The sequence below is a fragment of the Candida oxycetoniae genome (genome assembly GCF_023343755.2).
Source record: "Candida oxycetoniae strain CBS 10844 chromosome Unknown scaffold3, whole genome shotgun sequence".
NCBI classification, from domain to species: Eukaryota; Fungi; Ascomycota; class Pichiomycetes; order Serinales; family Debaryomycetaceae; genus Lodderomyces; species Lodderomyces oxycetoniae.
Genome location: NW_026055368.1, coordinates 237,433 through 253,366, shown reverse-complemented (window position 1 = coordinate 253,366; position 15,934 = coordinate 237,433). Strand labels below are relative to the sequence as shown.

The window sequence follows — 15,934 nt, the reverse complement described above, 5'->3', positions numbered from 1 at the left end:
TCCAACAGCAAGTGGTGAAAGAAAATTGAAAATGAAAACGAAGAGAGGAAAATGAGACAATAAAAAAAATTGCGACAAGCAAACGAGACACCGAGGTGAAAAAAAAAAATAAAGAACACTCGTAATAGTTGATTACAAGTAGGTGTTTATTTGGCTAGGCTATTTGGCTAGGCTTTGCATGGCAAGACATATAGTAATAAAAAGAATGTTCGAATCTGATTTTATAGAAAAAGTGCATTTTCTCTGGTTAGTCGATATTGTTATTCAAAGTACACAGGTATACAAGTAAACAAATGATGTACAGCTCGCCAAAGAGAAGAGTCGATAAAAATCAGCAACACCTCGCCAAAAAGAGTCGATAAAAGTCAGCAACACCTCGCCAAAAAAAAAGTCGATAAAAATCAGCAACTTTATGATCTGTATCTCCATAATGACAATGTATTATGTTTCTTCCAAGTGTGTCTTCTACCGGCTCTGGTTTTGTTGTACAAGTGACCTTTGTTGATACCTCTTGATTTCTTACCAGCAGATGTAAGACCTCTAGCTTCTCTGTGTTTGTGAACAGCATTAGCAATCCAGTTGTATCTTGGGTCTCTTCTGACGGCCTTGTGTTGAGGGTCAACTAAAATAACCTCAAAGTATTTGTAAGTAGAGTCTTGGTTAACCCAGTAAGAGTTCAAAACTCTCAAGTTGGCTGCTCTTCTACCAACTCTCTCTTCAGCGGTGGTTCTCAATGATTTTTGGTACTTCAACTGGTTAACACCTTGGTTGGTTGGTTTACCGTAAGTAGCACCTTTTGGAACTGGTCTCTTTCTTCCACCTCTTCTAACTCTAATTCTGTAAATAACAAAACCTTGCTTAGCCTTGTATCCCAATCTTCTTGCCTTGTCTGGTCTAGATGGTCTTGGGGCTCTGTGAATAACATTCTTTTGTCTGTATTCCCAGCATCTGACCCTGTAAAGGAATCTCATAACATCGGATTGCTTCTTTCTTTGCAATTCTTCCAAGTATTTGTATGCACCCATCTTTGATAGTTGTTGTTGTTGGCTGTGAAGTAGAGGTGAAAAACCAAGTTAACTTTTAAAAGATATTCTTCTCTTAGTAATTTTTTTTTTTTCACTTGTTTTAAGTGAAAAATTTCAACCTTGTCACAAAGAAAGAAAGAAGAAAAAAATAAATGAATATATAAATTTATAAATAAACTCAAACACTTCAATGCTAGTAAATGAAGTTGCAAAAATGACCATGAAAGAGTATGCATTTGCAAACCTTTCCCTCAAATCATCCCTTCTTTGCTAGCATCGTTTTTTCCCGAATCATCCTTTCTCTGCTATCAAATGCTTGCCTTTAATCTCTCGCTTTGCTAAGTTTTAGGGGGGTCTAAATGTTGAAAGGAGCCCAGTTAGAGAAATAAAAAAAAGTTGAATATATTTGATTACACGTGAGCGTGTCTTTTGTTAGGGCTATAACTATGTGTTGCATTTTTATTTTTATTTTTTTTGCAGCCAAACGCTACCGTGGTTAAATTTAGACCGCCTCCCCCCCCAGATTGAAAAGAGCGTCACTATCTCGCTCTGCTCGATAGTGGAGCACAGTAAGTGCCACAGACATCATCTCCACTATCGAGCAATATTGGTTAGTATATGGACAAATGAGTTTATGAGGAAAGACTAATTAGAAACTATAAACTACATTATAGAATGCGACACATTGTACTGACACATCTATAACGCAGACCAGACTCGCTCGCTCGTCTAGTCTCTAGTCTCTAGTCTCTTCTCTACTTTTCCTCTTTCGACTATCGGGAACAGCTCGTTAGTCTATCTCTACTCTCTAGGTTGTTTACTCTTGGTGGTAGGTGTACTCTACTGTTCTGTTGTACTCTAATCCTGTACTGACACATCTATAGCGCGGTGTAGTCAGTGTCGCTAGTCACTGTTGCTCCACTATCTCGCTCTACTCGATAGTTGTAGAAGTAGTGGTGAATTATAGCTTTGTTGAGTTTTTACTATGACATAATTAGTGTCGCTACATACATTGTTGATGTGTTTGTTTTTTTGCACCCAAATGAGAGAAAAACTGTTACATTTCCCTTCATATATTTTGACAGGGTATACGCTTGTATGAGGTAGATACGGCTCCTTCATTTTCTTATTATATATACACGATTCCACTTTTTAGTAGAATATTTGGGAAACGTGTTGCTAGTGTTACTACAACGTGTTGTGCTCCACTAGCGAGCAGAAGCGAGATAGTGTCGCTAGTTGCTAGTGTTACTACAACGTGTTGTGCTCCTCTATCTCGCTCTGCTCGATAGTGTCGCTAGTTGCTAGTGTTGCTACAACGTGTTGTGCTCCACTATCTCGCTCTGCTCGATAGTGTCGATAGTGTAGCTCTATTTGGAAGACCTTGGAATACGATGGCATATATTATTTATATGACCCGTGCACTTTTGCGATTGAATGCGAGTTTCTTAAAGCAAGTACATTACGATAACATACAACAAATTAAACCAGTGCCGATAACCCATTTTACCTGCTTGTATCCACCTGAGGAATAATGAACAAAAGAAGCACGAAGTTTCCTTTAACTAAGCGGGACCTTTTACATACAAAAGTAAATAATCAACTTTGTGTAATTTGATATTTAGTGAAGCTCATCGCAAAAACTGCGCTATATGATTTAAGGTTCCTTTCTAACTTGTACAGAAGGGAGGAGAATTTAGACAGCACCATTAAGTTATATCACGATGGGAGATGCCATGCACCATGTTTCTACAGATAATATGAACGATCGTAAAGAGCAGACTAAAGATGGACCTAATTCGGAAAGTATTCAAAGTGCATTGGAAAATGATCGAGAGCAAGATTTACAAATCAATATCGGGGAGGAAGATATAGAAAAAGGCCATTTGGAAGAGCCCTTACTGCCGAACAAGTCCCTTGAGGGAAATCAATTGGATACAGAGAAGAAAGAGGAGCAGGAGAAAGAGGAGCAGGAGAAAGAGGAGAAGAAAGAGGAGCAGGAGGAGAAGGAGGAGGAGCAGGAGAAAGAGGAGCAGAAGGAGGAGCAGAAGGAGAAGAAAGAGGAGCAGGAGGAGCAGGAGGAGCAGGAGGATAAGGAGGAAGAAGAGGATAAGGAGAAATCTAAGAGCGCTCTCAATGAAGACATTTCAGAAGATTTGCACCATAGTCTGGAACCAAAAAATGAATTCACTGGAGATGAAAAAGCCAAAAACACAATACTTGAAGAAGTGGCTGTGAATATGCAAGAGACGAAAGCTTTTATTAGCAGTAATGCTAATGCATCTGAAGAAACGACTAATACCAATAATGAAGCCATTACTGACAAGGAGAAAACCGAAGCAGGAGACTTATCAAGTGATGATGATGATAATGATGATAATGATGATGATAATGACGATGACGATGATGATAATTCCTCAAGCAGTTCCGACGAGAGCGATGAGGAAGATATTTCTGATTCCGTTTCACAAGAAAAGGAGACACAACTTGAAGCAAACGCTGCCATTGACATTGACAATGACGAAGATGACGCCATTGATGGTCCTATCAAGTCAGTAAACGAAGTTGAGGAAAAGGCTCTTTCTTTGCCAGATGACTACAAGATTCCAGAAAATGCACCAATTGAACGAATTGGTGAGATCACTGGAATTGTAGAAAACTCAATTATAATAAAAGCAAAGACTTCAGGGGAGTTTCGGATACTTAAGGAGGGCTCTATTTTTTGCTTTGAAGATAGACAGCCGATTGGTCCATTGTTTGAAATATTTGGCAGAGTTCAACTGCCAGTTTACAGCATCAAGTTTTCTACTAAAGAGGAAACAGAAAAGTTTAAAGATTGTAAGGGCAAAACTGTGTGTTATGTTGTAACTGACTCACAGTTCTTATACACTGATACAATTAAACACGTCAAGGGAACTGATGCAAGTAATTGCTATGACGAAGAACTATTGGAGGAGGAGCAAGAGTTTTCCGACGACGAAAGCGAGTTAGCAGCAAAGCAAGCAAGGAAAAAGAAAAGGAAGAATAAAGATGTCACGAACCTCAAAAAGAAAGAAGAAAATAGGCCCATTAAAAGACAACATGTTCTGTCCTATAGCCCAATGCATAACTCGAATCTGTCAAGATCAAATCCGGCAAGTTACGAGCGTACTCAATACTCAAACTATGCATCTAACCAACAGCTTAATCAGTACCCACAAAATTCCAATCTTCAGTATGATTATCCTTACCAGCCGCAATTTAGCACCAACCATGCTTACCAACAACCTCCATACAACGCCTCTAGCTTTAATCAGCCCAGTGCATACATCACTCCGTATTATCAACAATCAGGAATCGCACCATCAATGAATCAGTCACCACCATCAATGAATCAGTCACCACCTCAGTATAATCAGTTATACCAGCAGCCAAATCAAAATGTAAACAGTGCTCAGTTGGCACATTTACAAAACTTGCTTATGCAACAACTACAAAGAAATCAACAATGCAACAATCCGAACAATGACTACCACCCGGACAACAAGCAATAAGTTGTAAATGTACCTCTTTATATATGCATTTCACAATATATAGACACACACACACACACACATATATATATATATATATTCATTTCACATCACAGCTAGAACTTTCTCAGCTTTCATCAAAGCAAACAGCGGGAATCCTGCTTTTTTTGCTACTTCCAATGCATGCGACCTTTCACTAATTCCCGGCTCTAAAGTATGATCTATCATTACCCGCACATCTGTATTACCACACATATCTAATTCCAACACTCTTGTACGACGAAATCTGATTCGCTCTTGATTTACTTTCTCGTCATCAAGAATTCCTTTTAACTCTTTTGCAAAATGAGTCGCGAAAAATGTCCGGCATTGGTTGATCTGAAGTAAACTCACTAATGTTGCATAAGCAATAGCCAAACCCTCCTTGCCGCTGGTTCCTCTACCTACTTCATCCACGATGGCCAAGGACTTCGATGTCGCGTTCAACAAGATATTACTTGTTTCAACCATTTCTACCATAAACGTGCTCAAGTCATTGTAGAGGTCATCCGAAGCCCCTATTCTTGTAAATATTCTATCCACTATACCGATTCTCGCCTTCTCTGCTGGGACAAATGAGCCTGCTTGGGCAAGAATAACAATAAGCGCATTTTGTCTTAGAAACGTACTTTTCCCACCCATGTTGGGACCAGAAATAACCCACATTAGTTCCTGTTTATTAAGCTTTGAGTCGTTGGGAGTAAACATGCTACCAGCATCCTTGAGACTTAAATCAACTACGGGATGGCGACCCCCAACAATTTCCAATCTAGTAGACTTCTCAACTTGTGGACAGCTCCAATTATGCTCCTCGGCAATGATAGCAAATGAGGCTGTCACGTCCAAAAAGTCAACTGCTTTTCCCAACTCTCGAATCTGCTGGGCCTTCTCAGATATTTGCTCTTTCAAACGCATAATAATATTTCTTTCGATGCTCTTAATTGAGTCCTCTTTGTCCAAAAGTTTGTGCTGCAATTCCAACCACCTCTGAGACCGATACGTCAATGTCCTTTTCTGACGTAATAACACGTCCGACTGGAATTTCTCAGCAGCAGCACTTATTGCGTCTAATTTGGCATTAATAACCAACACATTTGACCACCGGCTATACTTTTCTCTTTTGGATATTGTTGCTTTTCGGTCTAAAAGAGACAATTCTGTTTGAAGCTCATTCAAGAAGCTTTCTTCTTCTGAAACTAATTGGTCGAATTCATCGTGAAGTAATTTCAATGTCTCGTTATAATCTTTTCTAATTTGAAACAGAGGCTCAACGCCTTGCTCATCTTTAGTTCTGTACTTTTCCAAGAAAGAATTGGAATCCATCTCATTATCATTATTAACATCTTCCTCCAAACTGGAAACGACAGTAGCGTCAACAACATCTGCAGCTTCTCCTTTTTCTGCATCACCAACCACATCTGAATCACACAGACTTAGGGGAACATCAATAATTGCGTCCAATATTGTATTTGCAAGTTCCATAGGTACGTCAAATTTATCGACAAAGCCGCCTAATGGACGCAATCCCTTCGAATCCTTTGTAAATTCGTCTTTCAAGAAAGATTTCAACTGCTCCAAATCTAGCAATGCGTCTGCTAATGCTTTCATATTGGACACATCATCATTGGTTCCTATTGAGATTTTCTGAATCACACGAATGAAATCGGGTAACTTTTGCAATCGTTGACGAGTTACTAATCTCAAGTGGTGGTACTTCAAAAATATGCCAACGTACTTTTGTCTCTTTTGAATTTCGACAACATCTGTTAGAGGAGCCTTTAACCATTGAAGAAGTAAGCGGGAACCAGACTGTGTGCAAGTCCTTTTTATTGACGAGTGCAATGTTCCAACCGTCGATATTCTTCCTGTTGTTGCCCGTTCGGTCAATTCCAACGTTTCTCGCGTCCTTGAGTCCATTTGCAAAGTGTCATTGTTGCAAAATCTCGTAGGCAAGTCCAACCGCATTTGCACTTCTGGTAAATTGACGTTGATGTAAGATAATGCGAAATTCAAAGCGGCTTGCTCACGAACGCTCAAACCTTCCAAGAATTTCCGAACCGCTTGAGCACTACCTTTGAAATGTGATTTGGAATTTATATTTGAATATTGAGTATTATGATACCGTACAAAGTATTTTTTAAACTCTTGCAAAGGAGGAAACCACGAAATTAGATTAGAGCTTTTTTCAAAGTACTCTACTGGCACCAATATTTCGCTAGGATTGATTCGAGACACATCGGCAATCAAGTTCCCCAAGGTTGTTTGCTGGACAAATGTTTCTCCTATCGAAACATCAATCCAACACAATCCAACTGTCAAGTCAGGATCAGCAATAGTTTGCGTCATATTGGGCGGGAAGGAAATTGCCAATAAATAGTTGTTCTGATTGAAATTCATAAAGCTCTCATCCATCAACGTTCCCGGGGACACAATTCTCGATACCTTGCGATGAAGCAAATTTTGTATAGTTCTATTCTGAGTATCATATTGGTCAACTATCGCCACATTCACGCCATGTTCGTGAACCAACATCTCTGTGTATTTTTTGATCTGCACCAAGGGGAATCCTGCCATAGGTATGTTAAAATTGCTGGTCTTTTTGTATGCTACTTTCAAGCCGAGTTTTGGTCCAAATTCCTCCGCTTGATCGAAATGTAGCTCATAAAATTGTCCAATTTGAATCAAACTGACGCAGCTTGGATTCTGGTCTATAATCCGCTTGATCGAGGCAAATAATGGAGGCATGGTTGAAACCTCAGTAGCTCCAATTGGGGTATTAATTCTATCCCTGCGACCACCTCTATCCCAACTCTCTAACCGGTCTCGGTGTCTCGGCTTATACAAAACAGTACAAGTTTCAAAAAATCTAGCATATTTTCGACTTGTATCATTGCAAAAAGCTCTTCTCATTCTCTATAGTTGCAAAAGGAAAACTCTTGTCATTTACCCTTTGTTAGCAATTTTGAAATTGTACCTCTAGCTTTATCTTGGCATCTAACGACCGCCTACTCAGTTATTTATCCTCTTTAAAAGACATTGAAAACCGGTTTTCGATAATTGAAAATTTTTGAAACAGATTTGTATTTATTGCAAAACAAAATAATTTAAAGAAAATGAGCTCACAGTCGTTGACTTGTTTTAAGAGTGAAACGTAGAGTATAGAGATATAACATTATCGACAACACTATCGAGCAGAGCGAGATAGTGTTGAAACAAATTACCGAGTATTGCTCCACTATCTCGCTCTGCTCGATAGTGTCGTGTCGATAGTAGTGCAACACTTGATAGCCTGTTACAACACTATCTCGCTCTGCTTGATGGTGTCACTGCTCGATAGTGTCACTGCTTGATAGTAGTGCAACACTTAATAGCTTGTTACAACACTATCGAGCAGCGCGAGATAGTGTCGTGTCGATAGTGTTGTCGATAGTGTCGTGTCAATAGTATAAGGCTTTTTATTTATTTCTTTCTTGAACTTCTTCTCACCAGTGGCTGTCGCGTTGCAGCCGGCTGTACGTTGATACTTCTACTAGACCTCCTTGTTTGCAAACTTGATTGATTTGCATCGACTTTTTCTGCTTTATCAGTTTTTCGTATTCTGTCTTTTTTGTTCCCACTTTTTGCATTTGCATTCGTTTCCCCCTCGTCCTCGGAAATAGGCTGCTCTTGCTCTTGCCAATTGTCTTCATCTTTGATATGAGTTTCCGACCTTGTTCTCCTTCGAGTGGGCAATGACGGAGCAGCAGCAGCAGCAGCAGCAGGAGGAGGCGACGATTCCTGATCAGCCTCTGTGTACTTTGTCTTTTTCCTTGTAGATGTCAATTGTACTTGTACAGGCTCCTCTTGGTCGTCACCCAATTTGACACTGAGCCTGGTTCTTTTTCTTGGCAACAAAGTTGCTGTTGATGTTTCCGTATTAGGTTGTCTTTGTCTTGTTCTATTTGCAGGCGCTGAATCATCATTATCGCCTTCTTCCTCATTGTCATCCAAATGAGTTTCCTTTGATTGATTTTCTTCCAAGTGGTTTTCCTCTTTTATACTGCTATTTTTCTTATCTTCTTTCAGGGCATTTGCCTGATCAGCCAGGTGCGCTACTACTACATGATCATTGTCATCACTATTATCCTCCTCCTCCTCCTCCTCCTCCTTTTTACCATGATCATCATTTTGAGTATCCGATGATTTGTCTTTGGTCTCTTTTTCCGCGCTGTCTTCGATAAATGTCTTTTGACCAATAATGCTCTCTTCTTTCTCTACTGTAGAGTTTCTTAACCGTCGTTTCTTCAAATTCTCTGGTGCAAATTGACTTCTTGTTTTCCGTTTATTTGATTTGGTTGTAGAATCGTCATTAGACTCCTCCTCCTCCTCCTCCTCTTCTTCTTCTTCCAGTAAAGCCTCATTTTCTTTCTCATTCGCGCTCTCGCTCGCGCTCTTGCTCTCGCTCTCGCTTTTGCTCTCGCTTTCACTTTCACTCTCTTTCCTTACATCGGACACCAGTTTGTCCTCCTTCTCAGCATTGGCTCCCCCTTTAACTGGCGAGTCTTCATCTTCAGTTTCTTTTGTTTCTTGTACATCGATACTTTCTTCACTCCCATTATCTTCTATAGCGTCAATTCTCGGTAGATTGTATAATTCCCCAAGTTTCTGCCATACATCATCATCGGTAAGTGGCTCCTCCTTCAGCACATTCACCTCCTGGTTTATTTTATTGCATATTATCTTGACATTCTCATGTTTCTTTTTCCCTGCTGGTTTATAGTCGCAGATTAAACTAAACAACTGTATTTCTTCTTCAACCGACCACTTTCTCCCAGCAGATTCAGCAGATTCAGCAATTACCGACATCTCATCAATCGTAATTGAAATAACCCTCGGTAAGAAGCAAATTTGGGCAATTCCTCCCCCTGTCAGTTTAAAAGAACTTACTCCAATCTTAACAAACTTTTACATTTTAAAATTGAACAAGATGGAAAAAAAAAAAAAAAAATTAAAAGTGAAAAATTTCTTTCCTTAATAAACCTTTGGTTATTGGTAAGGAAGGAAGGATATTTGCTGGCTAAGCTAAGCTATATTGTTGTTGTTATTGTTATTGTTGCTGTTGCTGTTGCTGTTGCTGTTGCTGTTTCCCTCTTTTGGCGTACCAAGGTTTTAGAGTATAAAGATGCCGCGGAAGTTGGATCGAGTTTCCCGCATGGTCAGGGGCGGTGTTGAAATGTCTATGAATAGATTCAATTTATTCAATTTATACAGAAAGAGTCCTATAAATTATATTGGGAAAACTTTATACCAACAGAAATGGGCAGCCAAATCGGAAACGAGGTCGTACCATGGTGAGCATTTGAATGAGAAAAGGTTTAAGAAAGTCTTATTTGAGCCTGAACTTAAGACGTACTCGCAACTAGATGCATCGTTAAAAGGTCAAGATGTAGCACCAACACCTATTACGTTGCAGACCTATGCAACTTTGGAGAAGAGGCTAGAGATTGCTGTTTTTAGAAGTCTATTTGCTTCTTCCGTTAGACAAGCGCGTCAGTTCATTCTTGGCGGATACGTCAAGGTCAATGGAGTGAAAATCAAGCATCCTTCTTTCCCACTAAAGAGCGGTGACGTATTTTCCGTTGACCCTGAAAAAGTCTTGTTTGCTATGGGCAAGTCCAAACCAAGTTTGAGTAAGGCGATCAATATTGACAATAAGCAGGTGAGGTACTGGAATCACTATGTAAGTATGGCTAAAAAGGACCCCAAGGCAGCCTGGGAGAGGCAGCAAAATAAATTCAAATCCTTGAATCAAATAGAAAACTTTGAAAAGAGGGAAACACTTGATGCTCAAAAGAAACAAGGTGAATTGATGATGAAAAAGAGGCAGAATGCGACAAACAAAATGACCATTTTGGAAGATATTATAAATCTTGGAAATGCCGCTGGCCATAATATATCCGTTGAAACGTTTCACAAGTATGGTGATGTTGCCAAAGAGAAATGCTTGATAATTTATCAAGGATTATCCAGATTGAACCATCCACTTTTAAAAGAAAAATCGCATGAAGCTTTGAATGCGTATTTTGCCAAGGAGACGGAAATGTCCAACGAAGAAAAAACTGAGTTCAGAAAGACAAAGAATATTTTGAGGGAGTTGGAGAAGAGCGAATGGAAAAGAATACGATTGGAAGGTGCAAATGATGGCAAGTTTTTTGATCCATCTAATATAATGAGACAAACTACTTTTACGCCAATAGATAAGGAAAAAGTTCTTGAAGATGAAACAAGCGCTAAAATCAATTTCCCATGGCAGCGCCACTTGTACGGCCGTAAGGAACCACTGAAGCCTTATTTCACTCCATGGACCCCACGGCTGTTTCTCGGTGCTTTTGCAATTTTGCCATCTCATATCGAAGTATCGTTTGATACTTGCCATGCCGTGTACTTGAGAGACCCAATTGCAAGACCAGGACATTCTGAAGTTATAACGCCCTTCCCAGAACATGTTCACGAGAGGGCTTATATGTACTACATAAAGAGAGGTATGTGATGTTTCCTGTAAATAGAATAGACACTATCGAGCAGAGCGAGATAGTGGAGTAGCACTTGATAGCTTGTTGCAACACTAACTATGCCATACTCTTTGACTCTTTTACTCTTTTACTCTTTGACTCTTTTACTCTTTTACTCTTTGACTCTTTTACTCTTTTACTCTTTGACTCTTTTACTCTTTTACTCTTTGACTCTTTGACTCTTTGACTCTTTGACTCTTTCATCCATTGCCTCTTTGACTCTTGGTGAAAAAAAATGGGTGAAAAAAAAATGGTAGGCGGTGCAATTGGATATAGCCTAGATGGCGCGTCTTTTAGCAAAGCATGTTCGTCGAGCAAAGGTCATTTCACCGTTGCTTCCACCGTTGTTAGCGGCAACAAGGGATCTAGAGAGGGCTCAATTGGAACTAAAATGGATCAAAGAAGAGCTTCCCAAGTCGGAATGGGTACTGGCGGTGAATTTGAGAAAAGGACTTGTTCCCTTACAATACATCCTTAAATCTCAACCTTTTGGTGATTTGAATATTATTTGTCGTGAAGGGGTGTTAATACCGAGGTGGGAAACAGAGGAGTGGTGTACCAGATTGGCGAAATTCATAATTGATAGTAAATTATCAAAAGTCAATATCGTTGACGCATGTTCTGGTTCTGGTTGTATACCACTTTTGCTAAGCCATTTATTGGCAAAAAACTCAATTGACTCAAGAGCTTACGGGTATGACATATCTGAAAAAGCTGTTGAACTAGCTAAAGAAAACTTGGAGCTGTATCTTGCTACTTATCCGAGTAAACGAATACAGATATCGTTCCATTTGGCGGATGTTTTTGATTCAAAATTATGCAAGAGTGTAAATATACAAGGTGATGATGGTACTGGCATAGATTTGGTCACTTCTAACCCGCCCTATATTCCATTGGAAGACTACAAAAAGTCTTTATGGAGAAACGGAGTTGAAAAATCGGTCAGATTGTATGAACCAAGCCTAGCTTTAATTGGAAACAACAAAGTCTACTCAAATTTAATCCAAAATCTTGTTGTTCCAGTTGGAGCCAAAGGCTTTGTTTTTGAGGTTGGTTATAAAGATCAAGCTGATTTTGTTAATAAATCGATGGATTCTGCGAAATGGGGCGTAGGAGTGATGAAAGATTCTGCCTCAAAAGTACGATGCGTGATTGGTTGGCAAAGGGAGGGAAAGTTTGCCGAGTTTAGCAAGCTATGTGATGACGTATATTAAGAATCTTGGTACTTGGTACTTGTTACTAGGTACTTGTTACTTGGGTCTCCTGCCCCTTTTGAAAGTGGTTTTATTTGTCAGCTGCCATATCCGGTGTCACAGAGTTTTCAGATACAAATTCTACAGACTCTCCTTCTTCCTCTTCTCGTTCTCGCTTTCTTTTCATACCTTTACCTACAGCAATGATAGCCACATTAGGAATCACTCGTGTGCCCCACAACACGTATCCACCACCGCTTCTCATTGTCATTGTAGGATGAATTCTACCAGGAATAGTCTGATACGGCCTCACTCTTGTTTCAAATATGGAAGATGCTAAAATCCTTTTGTCGCTGGTGAAGTTAGCTTGAACTTCTGCTAGAGGCTCTTTACACTGGTTGTAAATGACTATTGGTTTGGAACCACCAATTTTCGGAATTATGAATTCCAATGCCTCAGGCATATATAAGGTCGACATTGATATGAAGCCATCGAAGTTGCCTTCTTGTGCTGCATCTATGATATCATTAATCTTTTGCGCTCGCTCGCGCCGCTTGTTATGCTGTTCTCTTGCTTTTGATTTCTTGATATCTTTTGCATCTACTTCTTCAAACTTTATTTTTTCATTTTCAGGTTCAGCAAATTGTAACCAGTTGATTGGTTTTACAATCTTATCAATTACCTCATCTCCGTAGTCCGAATATGTCAAGGCTATGAGATTTGAATGTTCATTTTCGTGAAGTAGAATAATTGACCCTTCGTTGTTCATTCTTTCCATCATTGCATAAACAAGAATACCACCAGTTTCGTCAATAACTAGATATTTACCTCCTGGTCTCACATTACCATAGGACATGAGCAAGCCCAATGACTCAATTGATAAATTTAGCACCCTATTCGCGTCTTTCTCGATGTAATACTCCAACAACTGGGAGGCCGAAAGATAGTCGACCGAAAACCTCCTCAAGAATTTCTGCTGTTTCCTTTTCACATATTTCTGCTGTGAGAATACAGTCTTTTTATCAAAACCTTCATGACCTTGGACAATTTTTTCAATAATCATTTGACCAACATTTGAAGACGCCCCACTTTTTTTCAACTCATCAATATCCTTCTTGCTTAAACTCTGGATTTTCGCTCCAATATCGACGATATTTTGATTATTCTCAGCACTATTGTTAAAAATTTTGGTCAACTCCTGCTTCTGGGCATCTCTATCTTTATCCGCAAAAACATTTAATTCTGCTTGCTCCGATATACATTTTATTGGCACTGCCTTGTTGTCTTCTATTATTTCAAAAGATGAGCCTAGCGGATATCCCAATATGTGAGATACTTCAAATGTGCCAAATTTTCCCAATCCTATTAAACCCGATTCTTGTAACAACACAATCTTCAACCCGTTCGAGGGGAGTCTAATGATTACATGCTGTCCCGCCTCTATCGTAGAGTCGTTCTTCTTTACAGCAGCCATGTCGAGATCTGGCACGCTGGTACTTCTAATTCAGTCACACAACACTTACTTATAATTACCTATATATATACAAGTTGGTCCTTTTATTCTTCTTTACAGTTTTGAAGATTTTATAACCGTCTGCTTTGCTTGATGTTTTTTTTTTTTTTTTTCATCTCATCTCATCTCATCTCATCTCATCTCATTTCATTTCACCAAATTAACTTATTCACAGTAATATAGTTTGCAAGAAGAATAGCAAAGTATGGGAAGAAAGGCCAGGAACAAACAGGGAGCTCCACCAACCTATGACGAGTTCAAAGCTCTGAAGGAGGATAAGAAGAAGAAAAGCTTCAAGAGTAAACAATCTTTAGAGGATTCTAAAACTAGTACCAAGTTGAAGCGGAAGAATAGCCAAAATGAAGTGGATCATCTGAAGCCTTATAAGAAATCCAATTTTCAAAAGGCTCGAGTTACGGAAGATGACGAGTTACCCGCAGTAGACTTTGAAGAGTTGGCTTCTGCGAGAAAGTCATTATTTGATGATTCTGACGAAGATGTAGAGCCTGGTGAGTTGGAAGAGTTGGAAGATGATGAGTTTGATATAGATGGTTTGGAAAAAAGCGGCAGTGATTTGGACTCGGATGAGGAAGATCGAATAAAACCCATATTTTCAGACGATGAAAATAACGTTGATGACGACGACGACGACGACGACGATGGGGAAGAAGATTTGGAAGGATTAAATGCACGGAATATGGAACTCTTTTCTAAACAATTGGATGAAGAAAATGAGCTCGAAGCTGAAGAGGCACAAAAGGAACTTTTGGAGGAAGGCACAGTGCAGCCGAGGGCGAAGGTGTTACCCACTGAAGCAGAAGAAGAAGAGATTGCAAAGGGACCACCAGATGTAACAATGGTAAGAACGAGAATGTTGGAGATTGTAAAAGTTTTGGAAAATTTCAAGTCATTGGCTGAAGAAGGAAAATCAAGAGCAGAGTACATATCTCGGTTACTCAAAGACATTTGTGAATATTTTGGGTATTCTGAATTCTTAGCCGATAAGTTGTTCAACTTATTTTCTCCTTCAGAGGCAATGGAATTTTTTGAGGCAAACGAAATAGCAAGACCTATTACAATAAGGACAAATACTCTCAAAACCAGGAGACGCGACTTGGCTCAGAGCTTGGTGAACCGAGGAGTCAATTTGCAGCCTATAGGTTCTTGGACTAAAGTTGGACTTCAAATTTTTGATTCACAAGTGCCAATTGGAGCTACACCAGAATATTTAGCAGGACACTATATTATACAGGCCGCATCCTCCTTTTTACCCGTGATAGCTTTAGATCCACAAGAGAATGAACGTATTTTAGATATGGCCGCGGCACCTGGTGGGAAAACCACTTACATATCAGCATTGATGAAAAACACCGGGTGTATATTTGCCAATGATGCTAACAAAGCTCGTACCAAATCTTTGATAGCAAATATCCATCGTTTAGGCTGTAAAAACACTATTGTTTGTAACTATGATGCAAGAGAGTTTCCAAAAGTGATTGGAGGTTTTGACAGAATACTTTTGGACGCTCCTTGCTCGGGGACAGGTGTTATAGCGAAAGATGAGAGTGTTAAGATTAGCAGAACTGAAAAAGACTTTATACAAATCCCTCACTTGCAGAAACAGTTGTTGTTGTCTGCCATTGATTCTGTTGATGCAGATTCCCGTACTGGGGGGGTAATTGTCTATTCCACTTGTTCGGTTGCTGTGGAAGAGAATGAGGCTGTAGTAGACTATGCATTGAGAAAAAGACCCAATGTAAAATTAGTTGAAACTGGATTGGCTATTGGTAAGGAAGGGTTTATTTCGTATCGTGGAAAACATTTTAATCCTAAATTGAATTTGACAAGAAGATACTATCCCCATACATATAATGTTGATGGTTTTTATGTTGCCAAATTCAAGAAAATTGCATCCTCACCTCACGACGTTTCCAAGAGCGGAGCTAGAGAGAAAGAAAGTGCTGCAAGGGCAGAAGCTGCTGAAGAGAGTATTATTCACGACGATTTTGCCGAGTTTGAAAATGATGAAGATGAAAAGATTATGGATAAATCAAAAAGAATAAGTTTGAAAAAGAAAGGTATAAATCCAAATTCCAAATAG

General features: G+C 39.4%; 7 protein-coding genes across 7 annotated transcripts; 3 read left to right on the top strand and 4 right to left on the bottom strand. All coding sequences in view use genetic code 12, as the record gives it.

Annotated features, from left to right (window-relative positions):
* Positions 1-410: 410 nt before the first annotated feature.
* RPL15A (60S ribosomal protein eL15) lies at positions 411-1,025 on the bottom strand (the record flags this gene model as incomplete). Its single annotated transcript, XM_049322306.1, has 1 exon — positions 411-1,025. The coding sequence occupies one exon, from the start codon at positions 1,023-1,025 to the stop codon at positions 411-413; it is 615 nt and encodes a 204-aa protein (XP_049181733.1).
* A 1,724-nt stretch (positions 1,026-2,749) lies between these two features.
* On the top strand, positions 2,750-4,558 carry KGF56_001206 (RNA-binding snoRNP assembly protein; the record flags this gene model as incomplete). The annotated part of the gene is made up of 1 exon (XM_049322305.1): positions 2,750-4,558. The coding sequence occupies one exon, from the start codon at positions 2,750-2,752 to the stop codon at positions 4,556-4,558; it is 1,809 nt and encodes a 602-aa protein (XP_049181732.1).
* Positions 4,559-4,642: 84 nt separating this feature from the next.
* KGF56_001205 (mismatch repair ATPase) lies at positions 4,643-7,486 on the bottom strand (the record flags this gene model as incomplete). The annotated part of the gene is made up of 1 exon (XM_049322304.1): positions 4,643-7,486. The coding sequence occupies one exon, from the start codon at positions 7,484-7,486 to the stop codon at positions 4,643-4,645; it is 2,844 nt and encodes a 947-aa protein (XP_049181731.1).
* Positions 7,487-8,035: 549 nt separating this feature from the next.
* On the bottom strand, positions 8,036-9,421 carry EAF7 (Eaf7p; the record flags this gene model as incomplete). Its single annotated transcript, XM_049322303.1, has 1 exon — positions 8,036-9,421. One exon carries the CDS (start codon positions 9,419-9,421, stop codon positions 8,036-8,038), a length of 1,386 nt encoding a protein of 461 aa, XP_049181730.1.
* A 316-nt stretch (positions 9,422-9,737) lies between these two features.
* Positions 9,738-12,341, top strand: KGF56_001203 (uncharacterized protein; the record flags this gene model as incomplete). The annotated part of the gene is made up of 2 exons (XM_049322302.1): positions 9,738-11,097; positions 11,425-12,341. The coding sequence occupies 2 exons, from the start codon at positions 9,738-9,740 to the stop codon at positions 12,339-12,341; spliced, it is 2,277 nt and encodes a 758-aa protein (XP_049181729.1).
* Positions 12,342-12,411: 70 nt separating this feature from the next.
* KGF56_001202 (tRNA 1-methyladenosine methyltransferase subunit) lies at positions 12,412-13,794 on the bottom strand (the record flags this gene model as incomplete). The annotated part of the gene is made up of 1 exon (XM_049322301.1): positions 12,412-13,794. The coding sequence occupies one exon, from the start codon at positions 13,792-13,794 to the stop codon at positions 12,412-12,414; it is 1,383 nt and encodes a 460-aa protein (XP_049181728.1).
* A 244-nt stretch (positions 13,795-14,038) lies between these two features.
* On the top strand, positions 14,039-15,934 carry KGF56_001201 (rRNA (cytosine-C5-)-methyltransferase; the record flags this gene model as incomplete). The annotated part of the gene is made up of 1 exon (XM_049322300.1): positions 14,039-15,934. The coding sequence occupies one exon, from the start codon at positions 14,039-14,041 to the stop codon at positions 15,932-15,934; it is 1,896 nt and encodes a 631-aa protein (XP_049181727.1).